Genomic DNA, 18,224 nt, shown 5'->3' on the forward strand with positions numbered 1-18,224 from the left:
GTTTTGACATATAATGGCTATCACTTTATTTGAATTTAACACAAAAATAGCTATTAATTCTCGAAGTTGCAGAATTTAAAATAGAAAGCAATGGGGCTATGTATTAGTGGTGTTATTCCTTCAAGGTATTAAGTTGTCAATTAAGCATAGCTTACTGTGTGAAAAGAAAGGATCTGGTTTTGATTTACATTATGATAATTTGTGGAAACAATATGAGGTCAATTACAATAAACGATTTTTTTATTATGAAAATTGTATTTGAAAAATAAATAATACTTTTACAAGTAAAATGAAATAACATGTTTGATGATATCAATTTGATACATCTGAAGCACTTTTCTAGATCTATCATCATCAGGTATGCTCAAAGCAGAAAATTTTGAAAGCCAGCTATGTTAATACCGAACAACACTAATAAAGAGCTATATGACCAATTTTGGGACCAAAGAGTAATAGCCAAATCTGTCTAAGGTCAACTTTGTCTGAAGGAATTTGAACTTTAGATTTTTTATAATTTTTGAATTCATATACCGGTAATTATAGAATGACACTTTCTGAAAATAAAATGAAGAACAATGATAATGATTATAAACATGGAACCAAACAATATTTGTGCTCTTTGTAATTTTGTCTCAGAAAAAAAATGGAAAACTAAAAAGCTGTAATGAATTAAACTCTTGTTTTTTTACAGGGTTTTACATCAACAGTGACATTTGAAGGCACTTGGTATTTGGTGTCCAGACTTACTGTGTCTATATCTGCCCCTGTTGTGGATCCAACAGACAGTTTAGGTTAGGTTTATGTATGATTCTTGTCTGAACCTGCTTACAGAATTAAACGATGAAATTTAGCACCCCTGTCACTTCTTAAAAAAAAATACAAACTGCAAATATGTTGTTTTATATAACTGGTAATAATGTCCATTTTAAAAGTGTTTGTGGCAGAATACAACAAAAGGGGTTATTATCCTATTGATTACCCAATTTGTACTGCAAGACAACAACAAAGGCAGTTGAATATATTTTGTTTTCTTTTTCTTATCCGATTTATACTTTTCCTGACAGAATGATTATTTTTTATAATTTAGTTTGTTTAATCTCAGTTCTTCATTGATCAAAAATCAATTATGACGTCAAATTTTCGTGAGGTCTTCTGAATTTCCTAATTGTGAAGTCAAGAAAAAAGGCGACCATGCCTGATGACGTCACATATAAAGAACACACTATTTGATGATCAGTGAAAAATTTTGTATACATAAAGTCTAAAAATCATTAGAGAAACAGATTCCACCACCGAATCTTGTGCTATACAATATTTTTCCACTCTTGTCAGTTAAATTTTCAATATTTGAAAAGCTTGGCAAACCTCAAGTTAAAATTTGAAATTGAACTGAGTGAAGAAATATAGTATCACACTCGATGAATCTATATTTATATATATAAGAAATATGTAACCATAGAATGCTTAAATGAACGAATGCTTAATTTCACACTGATGTTTTTGAAATGACAAAATGTATTAAAACATTTTAGACAGACCTAAAGTGTTGAAATAGTTCAAGTTGAACTTTGCAGCACTTTTATAAAGCATACTAAAGTAAAGTAAAGCATACTGTAAAAAAAAAAGGTGCATTTATTATATTATTTTTTTTACATTTTTCATAATATATTTTCCTGTTTCCTAATTATTGTCTTTCCTACTTTGTTACTTTTTTTTCATTAAGCGTACCTTGAGGTATATTTTCCGGAATTACCCAAGTGAAGATGAATTGCCATGCGATAACGTTCTAAAAGGCATGTGATACGCAAATTTAATGCTATTATCATACTGGTATTTACTAAATATGATAATATTACATATTACACATCCAACAAGTAGTTGGATATGATCTCTTGTGTTTGATGATTATAATATTTATATTCTCGAATATCTTTCTAATACTCTAGATAAAGAGAATAATAATTTTTCTGCTTTCTAGGATTTCCAGTGAATGTTATTGCTCTGTTGCCTTTACTGGTACAAAATTATGAATGCCTTACTCCAAGTTGTCGAGATGCAGCAGATCATATAGCACAAGTTAGTAAGATTGTACTCAAAGTTTAATCAAGAAGCCATATTGGTTTGACTATGCAGGGGATATAACTCTATACAATTATAATTCAATTGATTGGATAATGACCAGCATAAATTTCTATAATCTACCCATCTGTAACTTAAGGAAGCCACCATTTTAAATTCCAGAATTTATTGGTATGAGATATCTTCAATGATAAACTTTTCTTACCCAAAAAATCTTCGTCAAATGTATTCCACTCTAAAGCATACACAGCCTAAAAGGCCTGGGCACAGTTGTTCAAAATACTGGATAAAGTTATCCACTAGGTAAGCTTAACTCTTAGTACTTCCTGCCAAATTGCAAAATGGACACACCCACAACAAAAAAGGGGGAAAAGGGCTGCAAATTTCAGTGAGGCGGATAAAGTCCATAATGTATCCAGTGGAAAACTTTATCCAGTCTTTTGAACAACCAGGCCCTGGTGTTTTACATAGGTTAATCTTAAAATACTAAACAGTTATCTCCAAATTATATAATCATATTCTATTTAAAAATGGGCCATATTTGGAGAATGCCAGTTCCTCTGCATGAAAAAATATCTCAATCTGGAACCATAATACGTTGATTTCTATGAAAACATTCGACTTAAATAATACTATTTAGCTCACCTGACCCAAGCAGTCTTGTGAGAGTAATTCTCATTACTTGGTATTGTCGTCTGTCAGATGTTAATTTTTACAAAAATTATCAATATTTCGATCAAAAATTTTCACTACTCAAATAAACCTCTTTCATAGTTCACACATGCGCAAGTGTTATCTGTTAACTTGAAAACTGCCATAGAAAAAGAAATCTGACATTGGCAGACATTTTTGGATTAATCTACCTACTGTCCATTTGCACCAAAACTGTCAGACGTCTCCTTATAAGAGTTATTTGAATGACAATTTTTACTAAATTTTTATATGACCGCAAATAATTTTTTGGGATCGTATAATGGTATGATGTCGTCATCGTCTGCGTCATCGTCGTCGTCGTCGTCCGAAGACACATTGGTTTCCGGACAATTACTTTAGTTTAAGTGAATGGATCTCTATGAAATTTTTTAAGAAGGTTCAATACCACAAAAGGAAGGTTGGGATTGATTTTGGGGATGATGGTCCCAACCGTTTAGGAATTAGGGGCCCAAAAGGGGCCCAAAACAAGCATTTTTCTAGTTTCAGGATAATAACTTGTGTATTAGTATTTCGATTGCTCTGAAATTGTACGACAATGTTTAATACCACAAGTAGAAGGTTGGGATTTATAATAGGGGTTATGGGGCCAACTGTTTAGGAATTAAGGGCCAAAAAGGGGCCAAAAACAAGCATTTTTCTAGTTTCCAGACAATAACTTGTGTGTAAGTGTATGGATCTCTCTGATATTGTACCACAAGGTTCCATATCACAAAGGGAAGGCTAGGATTGAGTTTGGGGTTAATTGCCCAAATATGTAGGAATTAGGGGCCAAAAAAGGGCCAAAAACAAGCATTTTTCTAATTTCCAGACAATAACTTGTGATTAAGTGTATGGATCTCTCTGAAATTGTACTACAAGGTTCCATACTTCAAAGGAAAGGCTGGGATCGAGTTTTGGGGTTATTGCTCCAAGGGGGGTTTCAAAAAGTTGGGGGGGGTGGGGTGGGGTTTCCAATATTTTTAGAGGATTCATATTTTTTTTTCAAAATTTTGAATTTTTGAAAAGTTTCAAGAAGAAATCTTCAATTGCACAATAGATTTGTAAGATCTTTGACCACATTTATTTTGTGTCAGAAATCTATATTATGTCAAAAATTTGATCACAATCCAAATTCAGACAGTATCAAGCTTGAATATTGTGTCCAAATTTGTACCAACTGTTCAGGGTTCCACCTCTGCGGTCGTATCAGGCTGTGCTCATCAAAGCATTTTATTACTTATTGTCTTGAATTTTATAATAGATCAAGAGAAACTTTGAATAGCAAAAATTATCAGCGGGACAATTTCCACATATTTTTCAGCTTGGCCTTAATTGCGGTTGACTCCAAATAGCAGTTATTGTCCTTAATGACAATTTTTACCAATTTTTTACATTTTTATCTATTATCTTGGAAACTATAATAGAAAGAGGAGAAACTTTATACTGGCAAAATTATCAGAAAGACAAGATCTGCAAATAAGTCAACAAGGCTGAAATCAATCGTTGACTCATTATATGAGTTATTTCCACAAAATGATAATTTTTACCATTTTTTTGCTTCTTTGCTTATTATCTTGAAAACTAGAAAAGATAAAGAGAATCTTAGATAGGTATAATTATCAGCAGGACAAGATGTAAGCATTTGTAAACATGGACAAAATGGTCTATTGAGTGCAAATAGAAGTTATTGCTCTTAAAAGATTTTTTTATATTTGCTATTATCTTGAAAACTATGATAAATAAAGATAAACTTTAGATAGCAAAAATGATCATGAGGACAAGATCTACAAATGTATCCACATGGCCGAAATCATCATATAAAACCTTAGTTATTGCCTCTAAATTATAAATTTTAACTATTTTTTACCAAAACCATTGTGGATAATTAAAAAATTATAAACCTCAAAAGATCAGCAGGAGAATATGTATACATATAAGTCATGAATGCTGAAATTTTCAGGAGTTATTGCTTAAAATGATTTTAACATTTTATTTATGTGTTGGGTAAAAACTATAGAAGATAAAGAGAAACTGTTAACATAAAAAATGATCAACAAGATAAAATCTACAAATAGGCAAATTAAGCCAAAATTTAAAGTCCACTTCTTAGAGAAGAGCTGTTGAATGACGATTTTTAACTATTTTTGGTATTTTGGGCAAAGACTATTTTAGATAGAGAGAAACCGTATAGAAAAAAATTATCAGCAATACAAGGATATTAGTCACAAATTTTATTCTGTAAGTGAAAAAGGATCCCCAGTTTAAAGACAAAGATAAAACCAACAGTAGTTGCAAACAACATCACACCGCAATGTTCTTGATTGAAAATTTAATTAGGTTAAAAACTTAAAAAATTGAGTCTGTGACAAACAAAATGAACCAATTGAATGTGACAAATTTAGTTCACTTACTTTTTTTTAACAATAATAACAACTACATGTACTTTTATCCATTGAAAATAAACTTAATAATCCAATTCACATTCCTTCAATTTCACTGGTTTCTTTTAGTAGAGTATAAAAGCTTGAGACCCTTAAGCTTTTCCATTTAATGAAAATGGTAGATTTTGGTCCTTTTACATTGCAGGTTTGTTCACAAAAATCAGATAAATTAGATAACCTTGGGACAGTCATGTCACTCTACAGCCATGGTACGTTTGGGAAAGACAGTTTCCAGTGGACAAAATGTGTTGTTAAATACCTGTTGGATGTGTATTCATATACTAGTTTGACTCTCCTGTCATTCTTAGTAGAGGTAGGTACAAATGTACCAGAAAGTATGGTATTGGTGGCAAATAGAAATACAATGCTGGTCACTGTAACAAACATGGAGGCCATACTGTGACCTCTAGTTGCTAGCTTCTCATCATTGGTGTATGGTGAAATATTGTCTCATACCTTATCCTTTTATTTGTTTATGGTTTTACAAATTAGATGTTAACTCAGTGTTCTGAAATCTGACATAAAATGGTTAGTTTATTTCATTCATAATTATTAGTTAACAATATTGCTGTTATACACTTGAGGCCATGAAAAACAATAATAGTCAACTTGTTATAATGACCAGGATGGCATTCAGAATTGTATTTGATCAATGTGGGACACTGTTAACTGGCTTCATCTATGACTGTCACCATTCCTACAGATGGGTGCAGACCAAGCATAACACAAACTAAATGCCAAGTTAAATCCACATGGACATATTTTGTATGTCTACTTTTAGATTCTGCTTTTATTTTCTAAAGTCCTGAAAATTTAATAAAAAGGAATTATTTCCAAAGAATTGATGCACAAATTTAAAGCATACTTATGTAAAGAAGATATTCCAAATATTTTCACAAAAATAACGCTTGTGTTTATCTTTTGAAACAAAAAAACTTAACTGTGTCTGTCAACAGAAATAGAAATGTAACAAAAATTAATATTTTGAGTAAAAGTCTAAATATGAATGTCTATTTATTTCTAAAAGTAGCACATGAAAGTATATTTTTTATTATATATTTGAATTTACTAGGTGAAAATAGCTTGTATGCAAATTTTCTTTTAAATGTCACTGTGGGATCAAAACTGGATCATATGCCCTTAAGTCAATAGTTGCATTTACAACAGATATCAGACATTTACTTTTTGTGTTAACTATTTGTAAAAATTATTATACAAAAGGATATGTTTTACACTGTACACACAACGCACACTTTTATCTTGTGTCATGGTTTCATTTGTTTTCCTATGAAAATATCTGTACTATAAATCATAAAGATGGTCAAGGGGAGGAGCCAGGTTGTATTACAACTTCCACTCAGTGACGTCACATTGTACAACAACTTTCATTTTTGGAAAGTTGTGTTCCCCCAAAAGTGCTTCACATTGAAAAAAAGACAAAGCAATATGCCACATGTACAAATTCTTTCAATTTAATCTGTTCTGAACAACTGTCACCTGAAAGAAGAATATTTCAAAATTTGAAAATCAATGTTTGAACGGTTCTAAATCAATTAAGCACACATATACTGTGTCAACCGATACCCTGTCTGGCTACTCCTTGTACTACCCAGAATTGATCACCATATTTTTTTTAGAAAACCCTGTGAAAGTTTGAATTTCATCATGGCCATTCTAGTTTTTGACAAGGAGTTTCATTATTAACAGTGCATGACTTTCCTCTGAATTTGTTTCACTCAGTCACAGGATTAAATCGTAGTGGAATTTTCCTGAAGTAATTTATTTGCATAACATTAAAATTGCTGTCCTAGACTATTTTTAGAAAAAAACAATGGAAAATCTTACATATTGTAGACGAATTTACATACAGGAATTGGTCCATTGATTTTTGTGTTGATGTCTGATGGCAAATATTCCATGTATTATATTAAAGAAAAACATTGAAAAAGTCGTCAACAAACCTTAGTTCATATAAAAGGGTATACCAAGTTTGTTTTTGTTATACCCACTGTCTTACAAATGTGCATGGAGCATTAAAAATGATAGGAATCCATTAGAATCATTGCTATTAATTTGTTTACAAATTGAAATTGACATTGAGTAAAACCTTGTGATTGATTATCAAATACCCCCTATTTGAAATTACCATATAAAGGTGATTTGATTTAAGGTCAAAACATATATGATAAAAATGAACTCCTTGCCACAATTATAAAATTGATAGCGTTTCTACTGTTTGTAACTAATTCGCTGATGCCATTCATTTTGAAAGAACAATTGTGGAATGCAATGGCAAAAAAAATATACAACAGTCTAAAACAGTTTTGATATGTATTTACCTGTAGATACAAACATATTCTAAACAGTTTTTTCAATATTAGTGAATTTCTTCTATATTGAATTAAAGGTACTTGAGAAAGGTCCTTCATCCTACCAGAAATCTGTGTTCCAAATCATACATTGTATGGTTCATTATATTGAACTGAACCAGCCATGTACCATCCTTAACCTAGAGCTTTTCTACACAGTGTGTCGTCATGTGGGGGTATGTATCATTAAAAACAAAATTTTATAGATTGGATTTTTTTTATTTCATGTGTTATAAATTGTTTTCTTCTTTTTATACGACCGCAAAAAAATTGCGTTTGTATATTGCTATCACTTTGTCATCGTCATCCAAAGACATTTGGTTTCTAGACAATAACTTTAGTTTAAGTGTATGGATCTCTATGAAATTTAACCAAAAGGTTCAACACCACAAAAGGAAGGTTGGGAATTGTTTTTGGGGGTGGTGGTCCTAGCGGGTCACAATTTATTTTGCTAATTCTTTGTATATAGTCTGAAAACAGATTTACTAAGTATTGCGCAACAGCAAAGTGTATTGCACAACAGCAAGAAATCTTCAATTGAATATAAATTCAAATCATATAACCAATTTCAAGTTCTTTGACTACTTTTATTCTGTGTCAGAAACCTATAATGTGTCAAATTTTTTATTACAATTCAAATTCAGACCTGTATCAAGCTTGAATATTGTGTCCCTTTTGCCCAAACTGTTCAGGGTTGGACCTCTGTGGTTGTATCCAGCTGCTCTTGGCGAGGCACATTTTTAATTATATCCTCATTAAAACGAGGGTGTTCTAGACTGTGAAGTTGGTGCATTATTAGGAAACTTGAAATTATAGGTTTTGTCATGATAAATAAGGCTGCTTTTTACATAAATATGAAATAGAAGAAAAACAATCAAGTCAAAAGATTCAGACAAAAGGAAAAGTTGATGAAGTTTTCCACTGATACACAAATAATATGGCTTCAACTAACGAAAGAGGTATTGTGTTTAGATACCTCTATGTCAGTATTTTCTCTCTATTACTCATATAATCTTTTCCACTGACATAAGAGCTCTAAGTGTAAGCCAGGGGATTAACGGAACATGATGACCTGGAATACAAACATGTCTCTGATGCAGGATTTTTTTATTATTAATTGTTTTGGCTTTTAACTAGCTGTCAGTAACTGCGAGTACTCTCAAATCGTACTTTCTTGTTTATTTGACCTGTTGATACTACATGTAATTGTATTGCTTTTTTGTTATTTAATGTTATTCAGGGTTATATCTGGTCTATATACCAGCTTTTATAAGTGTCTGGTATTACTATAAATTTTCACTTCGTACTATGAACATCAAAATTATTTATTTTGTAAAAATATTTCCTTTCTCTATTGGAACTGTATACGTAACAACAAAATTATTTTCATTTACCTGTGTTTAAAGTTATTGCAAACGGCTGATATTTTTGTTCTAGCAGATTGTTTTTCTTTGATAGTTTAACATTTCATACCAATATAACATGTTACTTTTATTATTCTTCCCTTAGTTTATTTATTTTGTATTTATATTGTATCATAGGTCAAATTTATTTGTTCAGTGTATGTTCAATGGTGTTAATATGTCCTTTGATTGAGTTAAGCTATTTCAGTTGATATTTTATAGTGTGTCTTTCTATGTTGTGATGTTACACTATTGTTTCAGAAAAAGGGTGAAGGTTTGGTACCATTAAAACATTTAAACCCGCTGCATTTGTTTGCACCAGTCCTAAGTCAGGAATCTGATGTTCAGTAGTTTTCGTTGGTTGATGTGGTTCATAAGTGTTTCTCGTTTCTCGTTTTTTATATAGATTAGACCGTTGGTTTTCCCGTTTGAATGGTTTTACACTAGTAATTTTGGGGGCCCTTTATAGCTTACTGTTCGGTGTGAGCCAAGGCTCTGTGTTGAAGACCGTACTGTGACCTGTAATGGTTTACCTTTATAAATTTTGACTTGGATGGAGAGTTGTCTCATTGGCACTCATACCACATCTTCTTATATCTAATTATGATGTATGAACTTATAACACTTTATTCATAAACTTACATTGACACTTACCCTAAACATTAAAGGGAGGATTGAAGGCTAAAATAATGTTTTCATTTCAAAGACTTGATATTTCACCAAATCATAAGCCAAACATCAAGACTACATGACTACCATGTAAGATAACTTAATTGAAGTCACAATAGATGCCAAAATGTTGGTTAGATATTAACCTTATTTATCATTTATCATCAGGTTTAAAGTCATATGAAACGACTTTCTTATAATTTTTATGATATCAAAATTATTGAGCCAATGCAAGCATATATACTGAACTAAGTCCATATGCACGTTTTTTACATTTATTATGAACCTGTAACGTATTATCAGAAAAAATATTTCATTCAGTGATACTTGATTGCAAGCTAATTAACTTTCGAGTATGTTGCAAAAGTTTACCAGATTGTGACATTGATAAACAATCAACACAGAGCATGTTCAGCACGTGAAAAATAAATGAATTGATAGAGCCACGATATACTTTTTTATATTTTCCATGTGTTCCCATTTGTTAATAGAACTTTTTCTTAACAGTTGTTACATGATTGGGTGTGTTGAATTTGTTCTTCAAGAATCAGTTATTACTATTTACCTTCCAGTGCACGTTTGTTTACATTTACTGTGCGGTAGCCGACATTCAAACGAAAGGTCTTGTAGTTAATGTCACTGCATATGGAAAAATATCAGAGAATTAGAGTACTGGAAGACAATAATTCAATGGCAGTACATTTATGAAGATTTTGATAATATAAAGGATTTTCTTTTACAAGAAAGTTCATGTATTCTTGTTTTATAGTAGAACTTAGCCTCTCAAGTATATAAAACATATTTAACTTTTTTTTTAAATTGTAAGTTTCATATGACTTTAAAGTTAACCGTAACATTCAAAATCAGTTGAATGAAGTTGAAGGATGAAATAATGCTTTCATTTAAAAGACTTGATATATTTGCAAATCATAAGCCAAAACATCAAGTCTACATGACTACATGTTTGATTGAGATATATCATGATAGGGGCCCAAATGTAGGTTAGATGTTTACTGTAACATACAAATCAGTTAAAAGAAGTTTACCATAACTGATTAAAAAATTGCACAGGATGATTAACTAAACTGATAAAAATTATCCGACAAAGATAACGGATAATTATCCGGTAACAGATAACATTTTAAGACACTATATAGATAGAGTGCCACTATCAATCCATCATTCTGCCTCTGAAAAAGGTCCATGAAGGACCTAAACAGGTCAGGCTATGAATCATCACCAGGCGCTGTTAATTATGTGGCATTACCTTTACTTTTTACTATGCCCCCGCTGTAGTGGAGGGGGCATTAAGTTTTACCCTTGTCCGTACATCCCATAATTGGTTTCCGTTCTCTAACTTTAGTATGCCTCAACCAAATAATATGAAACTTATACACAATGCTAATTACCACAAAACACAGATCAAGTTTGAATTTTGGTGGCGTCACTTTTACCGTTCTAGAGTTATGCCCCTTTACAAATGGAAAAATTGCTAAATTTTTCGTTTCCGTTCTCTAACTTTAGTTTGCCTTAACCAAATGTTATGAAACTTATACACAATGCTTATTACCTTAAAACACAGACCAAGTTTGAAATTTGGTGGCATCACTTTTACCGTTCTAGAGTTATGCCCCTTTACAAATGGAAAAATTGCAAAATTTTTAGTTTCCGTTCTCTAACTTAAGTTTGCCTCAACCAAATGTTATGAAACTTATACACAATGCTTATTACCACAAAGCACAGATCAAGTTTCAATTTTGGTGGCGTCACTTTTACCGTTCTAGTTTCTTAATGCTTGAAGAGATTGATTTGATATTTGGTGTATTGTTTTAACATGACAAGTTACAGATCAAGTTTGAATTTTGTTCTGGTCTGATGATAGAAAATTCCCTCAAATTATAAGTTTTCCGCACTTTTTTTCGTCATGCTTGAAGATATTGATTTAAAATTAACAAATTAAACAAAACTTACCTAAGTTGTAGTTTGATATTAATTTGGTAAGGTCCAATCTACCAGAATCACATGAGTGAACAGATGATCACATGATGCAAATCAGACTTCAGAGTGGAGAAAGTCAGGAACTGAAACTTCCATAATGAGGGTGGGCACAAATCACAACCCGGCGGGCATGTGATTCTGGTAGATTGGACCTTACCAAATTAATATCAAACTACAACTTAGGTAAGTTTTGTTTAATTTGTTAATTTAGAAAGTCCAATCTACCTATAGAATCACATGAGTCTTTAGAGTTCAGTTCTGCACTTTCAGTCAAATTCTTTGTTAAGTAGCAACAGTTATACTATAAACACTACATATTTTCACTACTTGAAAACACTACTAATTCTTAATTTCGGAAATTATATACATCCATATACACAAAACTATCTTATTTCCCCTTGGCCAATAAGATTTCTTTTACTGAAGGAGCTGTCATTAGTAATTGGTCTTTGATAAAATTTTCTAAACACACTATCTTTCCTCCATCCAGCTGTGCGAAGAATCGTAGCTATTGGAATTGGTCCACTAACATAGGAAGTAGCAGCTCCTCTAGTACTATGAGGTGTGAAGATTGTCATATCTATTCCAGCCAAAATTAAAACTTGTTTAATCCACTTAGCAATGGTACCCTTTTTTACAGGTTTATACGGTTTTTGGAAACTCAAAAACAATTGAGTATTATTAAATCTCAACTTATTTGTGCATTCTAAATATTCATGTAATGTATGAACCACACAAATCCTAAAATCTGGCTTAAATGCTTCTATAAATATCTCTGGTAACTGATATCCAGGTCTAGTTTGCTTAAGCAAGTCTCCATATCTTATTTTAACTGAGTACGTATCAAGTTCCAAATTTCTAATATCTATTAAGAAAATACTCTGCATTCTTTGACCTGTTGTCAAAGCTAATAACATGGCCAATTTAAATGTTAAGTTTTTTAATGTAATATCTTTCACTGGTTTCCAAGTCTTTAACAGACTTAACACAATTTCCACATTCCAGGTACAATTATACCTAGGTAAAACCGGTTTTTTGTTAAATATTCCCTTCATAAATTGTTTTATCATGAAAATGTTTTCCAATTTGCACATTAGTAATAAGGTAAACAAAACTAGATACTGCTGATTTAGCAGTATTAACAGCACTATATCCTAGGCTGTTCAGATGCAATTCTAACAAAAACTTTAATACACTATTTACAGATGGATCAAATCGATCCGTTTTTTCTTTGTCACAAAAAAGCAGCCATTTTTTTATATATGTCCCATACTGTTTTTTGGTAGAATCTCTCCATGAATTGATGATGATGTCGGCAGCCTCTGCTGATACTCCTCCCTCACACATCTTATTCCGGAGATCTTGAAAGCCGCCAATCTCATGTTTTTCAAAGGATGAGTTTGATTTGTTTTGGGATTCGTCAGAATCCTTTCCACTTTTGGCAAAATATATGGTTGATCGCAAATCATTTGTAGTAGCTGAGGAAACCAAGGCCGTGTCGAAAATAAAGGTGCTATAACTAATGCGGTTGTTTTTTCCTGACAAATTTTCTGTAACACTTTACTGATCACACTGAAAGGAGGGAATATATAAGCATAAAATGTATTCCAAGTTAAAGAGAATGCATTAACAGCCAAAGCATTCACATCTGGGCCAGAGGATACATATTGTTCTAATCTATTGTTATGTTTTGATGCAAATAAATCAATGTCACATGGACCAAGTTTATTCATTATACACTCAAAAATACTATCAATGATCATCCATTCCATATCTGAATTAGACTTGTGTCTGCTTAACGCATCTGCTTTTATATTTAACTTCCCTGGTATATGAAAAACACTAAGCCAAATTTGTCTATGTATACACCACAACCATATCTCTTTAGCTAAATTATTTAACTCCTCTTTTCTTCCTCCCATTTTATTCAAATACTTAATGGCAGTTGTATTATCAAGAAATAATTGTACATGTTCATTAGGAGTTCTGTCACAAAAGGCTTTTCATGCAAGAAAAGCTGCTTTCAGTTCCAAAAAATTTATGTGTTTATTACGTTCACTTAAACTCCAAACACCTGATAATGTAAGATTATTTGTTACATCAAGTGCTCCATATCCTAACATACTACTGTCAGATTCAATTTTTCTATCTGGTGGTTTAAAAACAAATAGGTTTATAACTATCATGAATGTTTTCAACCCACCAGTTTATACATTGTTTACTCTCATTTGATAATATAATCCTAGCATCAAAATTTCCTTTATTCAATTTCAATTCAACATCCTTTTGTATTTCTAAAGTTTTGTAAAAAACTGGTGCATATAAAACACCATGTTCACTGGCAACCAACTTTCCTATTAACTGTGCAAATTCACGTATAGTAATAAAACATTTCCTTAACAAAGTTCTGCATAATTCCACAATATTTGCAACTTTCTTGGGTGCTAGGTTCACTACCATGCTCACAGGGTCTATACTGAATCCTAAAAATTCAATGTTTTGAGCAGGCACAACAACTGATTTTTCTTTATGTATAGTAAATCCAAGGCTATCAAACAATTTCATTGTTTCTTGGACATTATTTAGGCATTCCTCATAAGTATCCCCTACCAATAAAATGTCATCAATATACGCACAATTAACATATCCTTCTTTCCTTAAAGAAGATAACACAGGTTTTAACAACTTTGTGAAAATACGAGGAGCTGGTGATAAACCATTAGGCATAGCTGTAAACTGATATAATTGACCTTTCCATGTAAATCTCAAAAATTTTCTATCTTCCTTTTTTATTCCTAAACTGTAATATGCATCTTTAATATCCAACTTTGCAAAGAAATTTTTATTTTTCACAATAATGTATAATGCTGACTTGAAAGTTTCCATCTTGAAATGTTTATATTCCAAATGCTCATTTAGATTACTTAAATTTAATATTAATCTAAATGAACCATCAGCTTTGGGCCTAATAAAAATACTAGATAATACTTCCCCACACTGATGAATTACAGGTTCAATAACCTTTTTGTGTAAAAATTTTGTTAACAAATTGTCGATAACTATTTGTTCACTTTCATTAAATTTAATTTCTTTTCGTGAACATTTACTACATGGTTCACATTCAAATTCCAAGTGATAACCTTGACATACAATATTCAAGAGGTTCCTATCACTTGTAATTGTTTTCCATGTTTCACTATACTGAGCTATTTTTCCAGCAACAAAGTTGTCAGTAGTATTATGCAGACAATTAAGATTTAATAATGTACTTACATTACTATTACTATGTGTGTCCATTTCTAATGGCCCAGATTCCCCTTCCCTTTCTTGCTGAAGGGTTTCTTCTGTTCTCGTAGTATCTGGGCCTTCTTGGCTAAAAAATTGTTTTTAAATCCACTTTTCCCTTTGAAACTTCCATTATCAGACTTAAAATTATCATGACGAGAATAAGTATCCTTAACTTCAGGTACATGTGCCTTATCCCTGTTCCATGCACTTTTAACCTTCATTTTATTGCCCAATTTCGTACTATCGTCTATTTCTTTCATCCGTTGTTCCAGATTTTCTCTGTCCCCAAATAAATAGTTCGGCGAAATTTTCTCATCTTCGTGGCTCAGAGCTAAATATTTTTTGTCTAAAGCTGGCGTTAACAACTTCCTCCTTTGACTAGACAAATCTCTATGTGCATACAACAGCAAATTTAAGGAGTCCAGGGATAGTTCAAACGTCTCTTCCGATTCTTCCGACGAGCTTTTCAAAGACTTTTCCATCAGCTGAACAACAGGTACCATCCCTTTAACTAGATACCCCTGGGTTCTTTGCAGGGATCTGTCATTATCTTTCAGACGTTTAGATGTTTCCTTCGAACTCCACAGCACTTTGTTCACCTTTGGAACCTAGAGAAATTCACAGTTCTCTGGTCGAACATATTTGTCCACTAATTTGTGAACTTCTTTATTTTTATGATCCATGGCAGACTCCGCCCCTTGATTAACGATTTTTGCAATCTCCTTGTGTACCGGCGATCCTAACTTTTGTTTCTTAGACAAAAAGTTCTCAACTTTTTTCATTTTCTCCATTTTTGACATTTTCGTCGTAACTTTCATCCTTTTTTCCGGTGGTTCCTTCGGCATATCCTCCTCTTCCTCCTGAGAAGATTCATAATCACGTTCCGATTCCTCCTCCGAAACACTATCATAGAATGTATTTGGAGATTTGCCCCGTTTATTGTTTGTTATTCTCAACTGCATCGGCGCAATCGGATCAGCTGTTTTCTGAAGAACCGCGTTTTTTATTTCAATTACCGATTTGGTTAGTTCATTGATAGCTTTTTGTTGTTCAAAGTAAAGCTTTTGGTTGTTTATCAATTGCTCATTGTATTGAGCTAACAAATCCGGTCGCTGTTGATTAACTTCAACACTTGCATTAAAAGGTACATTGTTAGGCTCCACCCCCTTTTTGTTTTTCTCAACTGTCGCTCATTTCGGAACAGAATTTTAACGGGTGGACTGTGAAGATGATGGAGCTCCAGTATGAATCAACTGAAGAGAACCATCATCCTTCACCACTATTGCCTGGTCTTGGAAAACATTGCAATTTTCCACCACTGGATCCAAAATAATAAATTCCTCTGCCATTGTTCGGAATTTCCTAAACGCACGTGCCCTCTCTATCAGCGCAAACACATTTAACAAAGAAATTTGTTTACAAACGTAAGTTCATGTCAAATGAATATTACTAATAACATCACTATAGTAAAACTTTCAAACTACGAAAAATTCCTGACTATCCAAACACTAACATATATGAAATTTTGAATTTTTGTCTCCTGAAAGAAAGTCTAACTTTGCATAACAAAGGATCAACCTCGTTCTGATTTGCATCATGTGATCATCTGTTCACTCATGTGATTCTATAGGTAGATTGGACTAACTAAATTGGTATATAGTTTTATTATGACAAGTTACCGATCATGTTCGAATTTTGTTCCGGTCTAATGATTTTGTGCAGAGTTATGGTCCTTGGACTTAAAAAATTCACTTAAATAATCAGTTTTTTAACACTTTTTTTCGTCATGCTTGAAGATATTGACTTGATATTTGTTATATAGTTTACACCATGACAAGTTATAGATCAAGTTAGAATTTTGTTCCAATGCAATGAATTTTTAACCGGCAGGGGACTATGTATTTCCATGCAATACTCACAGAATGCTTGTTTATGATAAAGTTGAAATTCAAGGCAATATTTGCCAAAAGTGAAGCTTGTCCTTTTACCATCTTTGATATGACTTCCGGTTAACAGTATAATCATAGTTTATTAGGAATCGGGAAGTGTTTATAATTGAAAGAAATAACTTTCTCCCTATTCCTCTGTATTGCTTTTATAACCATTACTACTGGACTGTAATGGTACTAACAAGAAAAGGGGGTTACTTGCATCTTATTGTGAGTAAAACTCATAGTTTTTGAAAGGACTGAAGATCTTACATTTCAGTAATTAATGAAATAGCTCAAAAATGTCTTATGAATTTTGCTTCTAGGATTATGTGAATATACTATGCACACAGTTCCAGTTTAGACAAAGGTTTATTTTCAATGGCATCAAAATATTCACTGGTTTATCGAGAAAATACTCAAGGAGACAAATGTTTTTTGTTGTTGTTTTTTCAGACTTCCCATTGGAAAGATGCTTTGAAGATTCTAAAATTGGCAGTGACACGATCGTCAACTCTTGCTGCAGCCCCACCAAATCTAGGAATTGGTGAAATGAGCACCTATGTCTCTCATACTTCATTTGCGGAGACAGAAATCTTTGTGAAGAAAGAATTACCTGGTTTGTTGATTAAAATTGTTACATATTTTAAAGAAATCAGTTTGAGCACAAATAATTGAAAAGCATTTTTTTTTTCTTTTGAAGAAAAGAAGAAAATGTGTATGAGTCATTTGTGATGATATTGGGATTTACTATTATAGTGTCTGATGGTCATAGGACTAAGAATCAGGATAGGAAACAAATGTCTGACTAGGGGGTAAAATGCAAGTTTTGTCTTTTATCTTGTAAACAGCTATAAATAGAGTAAATTTTCAGAATTTTTCGATCTACATCTTGTCTATTTACAAAACCATCAGACGACTACTTATAGGAGTTATTGCCCTTAAAAGACAAATTTTACCATTTTTTTCAGTTTTGTTTATTATCTTGAAAAATATAATAGATAAAGAGAAACTTTATATAGCAGAAATGTTAACCAAGACAAGATCTACGAATAAGTTTATTTCGGTATAATCGCATGCAACTGTCTATTGGAGGTTTTGCCCTTTAATGTCAGACAATTTTTACCATTTTTTAACCGGATTTTCGAAGTAAAAAAAATCGGTTATCGTTTTGGGGATGTACGGTGGGCGGGCAGACGGGCGGGCGGACGGGTGTCTGCCAAACAGTGTCTCTTCAATAACAGGAAAACCCTTTGACAAAATTTTTTCAAATTTAGATATGTTGTTTCCTGCGACTAAATGAAGTTTAAGTTCAATTTTCCTGATTTTAGCTTTTCTCGTTTGTGAGTTATCGCC

The 18,224-nt window shown here is 32.2% G+C and overlaps 1 protein-coding gene and 2 long non-coding RNA genes across 5 annotated transcripts in view; 1 reads left to right on the forward strand and 2 right to left on the reverse strand.

Annotated features, from left to right (window-relative positions):
* LOC127716465 (protein furry homolog) overlaps positions 1–18,224 on the forward strand; it is a 631,222-nt gene that overhangs the window by 391,984 nt on the left and 221,014 nt on the right. For both annotated transcript variants that reach the window (XM_052222678.1, XM_052222679.1), the window contains exons 43-47: positions 692–791; positions 1,979–2,076; positions 5,359–5,526; positions 7,621–7,758; positions 17,325–17,487. In XM_052222678.1, the coding sequence (XP_052078638.1) occupies positions 692–791; positions 1,979–2,076; positions 5,359–5,526; positions 7,621–7,758; positions 17,325–17,487 (667 nt within the window). The remainder of the gene's footprint in view (positions 1–691; positions 792–1,978; positions 2,077–5,358; positions 5,527–7,620; positions 7,759–17,324; positions 17,488–18,224) is intronic.
* Positions 1–18,224, reverse strand: part of LOC127716526 (uncharacterized) — a 331,247-nt gene that overhangs the window by 177,056 nt on the left and 135,967 nt on the right. The gene's annotated exons all lie outside the window — the stretch shown is intronic.
* The window catches only part of LOC127716520 (uncharacterized), a 157,635-nt gene that overhangs the window by 101,179 nt on the left and 38,232 nt on the right, over positions 1–18,224 (reverse strand). The gene's annotated exons all lie outside the window — the stretch shown is intronic.

This window comes from Mytilus californianus, unplaced genomic scaffold, assembly GCF_021869535.1.
Source record: "Mytilus californianus isolate M0D057914Y unplaced genomic scaffold, xbMytCali1.0.p SCAF_9, whole genome shotgun sequence".
Lineage (NCBI taxonomy): Eukaryota > Metazoa > Mollusca > Bivalvia > Mytilida > Mytilidae > Mytilus > Mytilus californianus.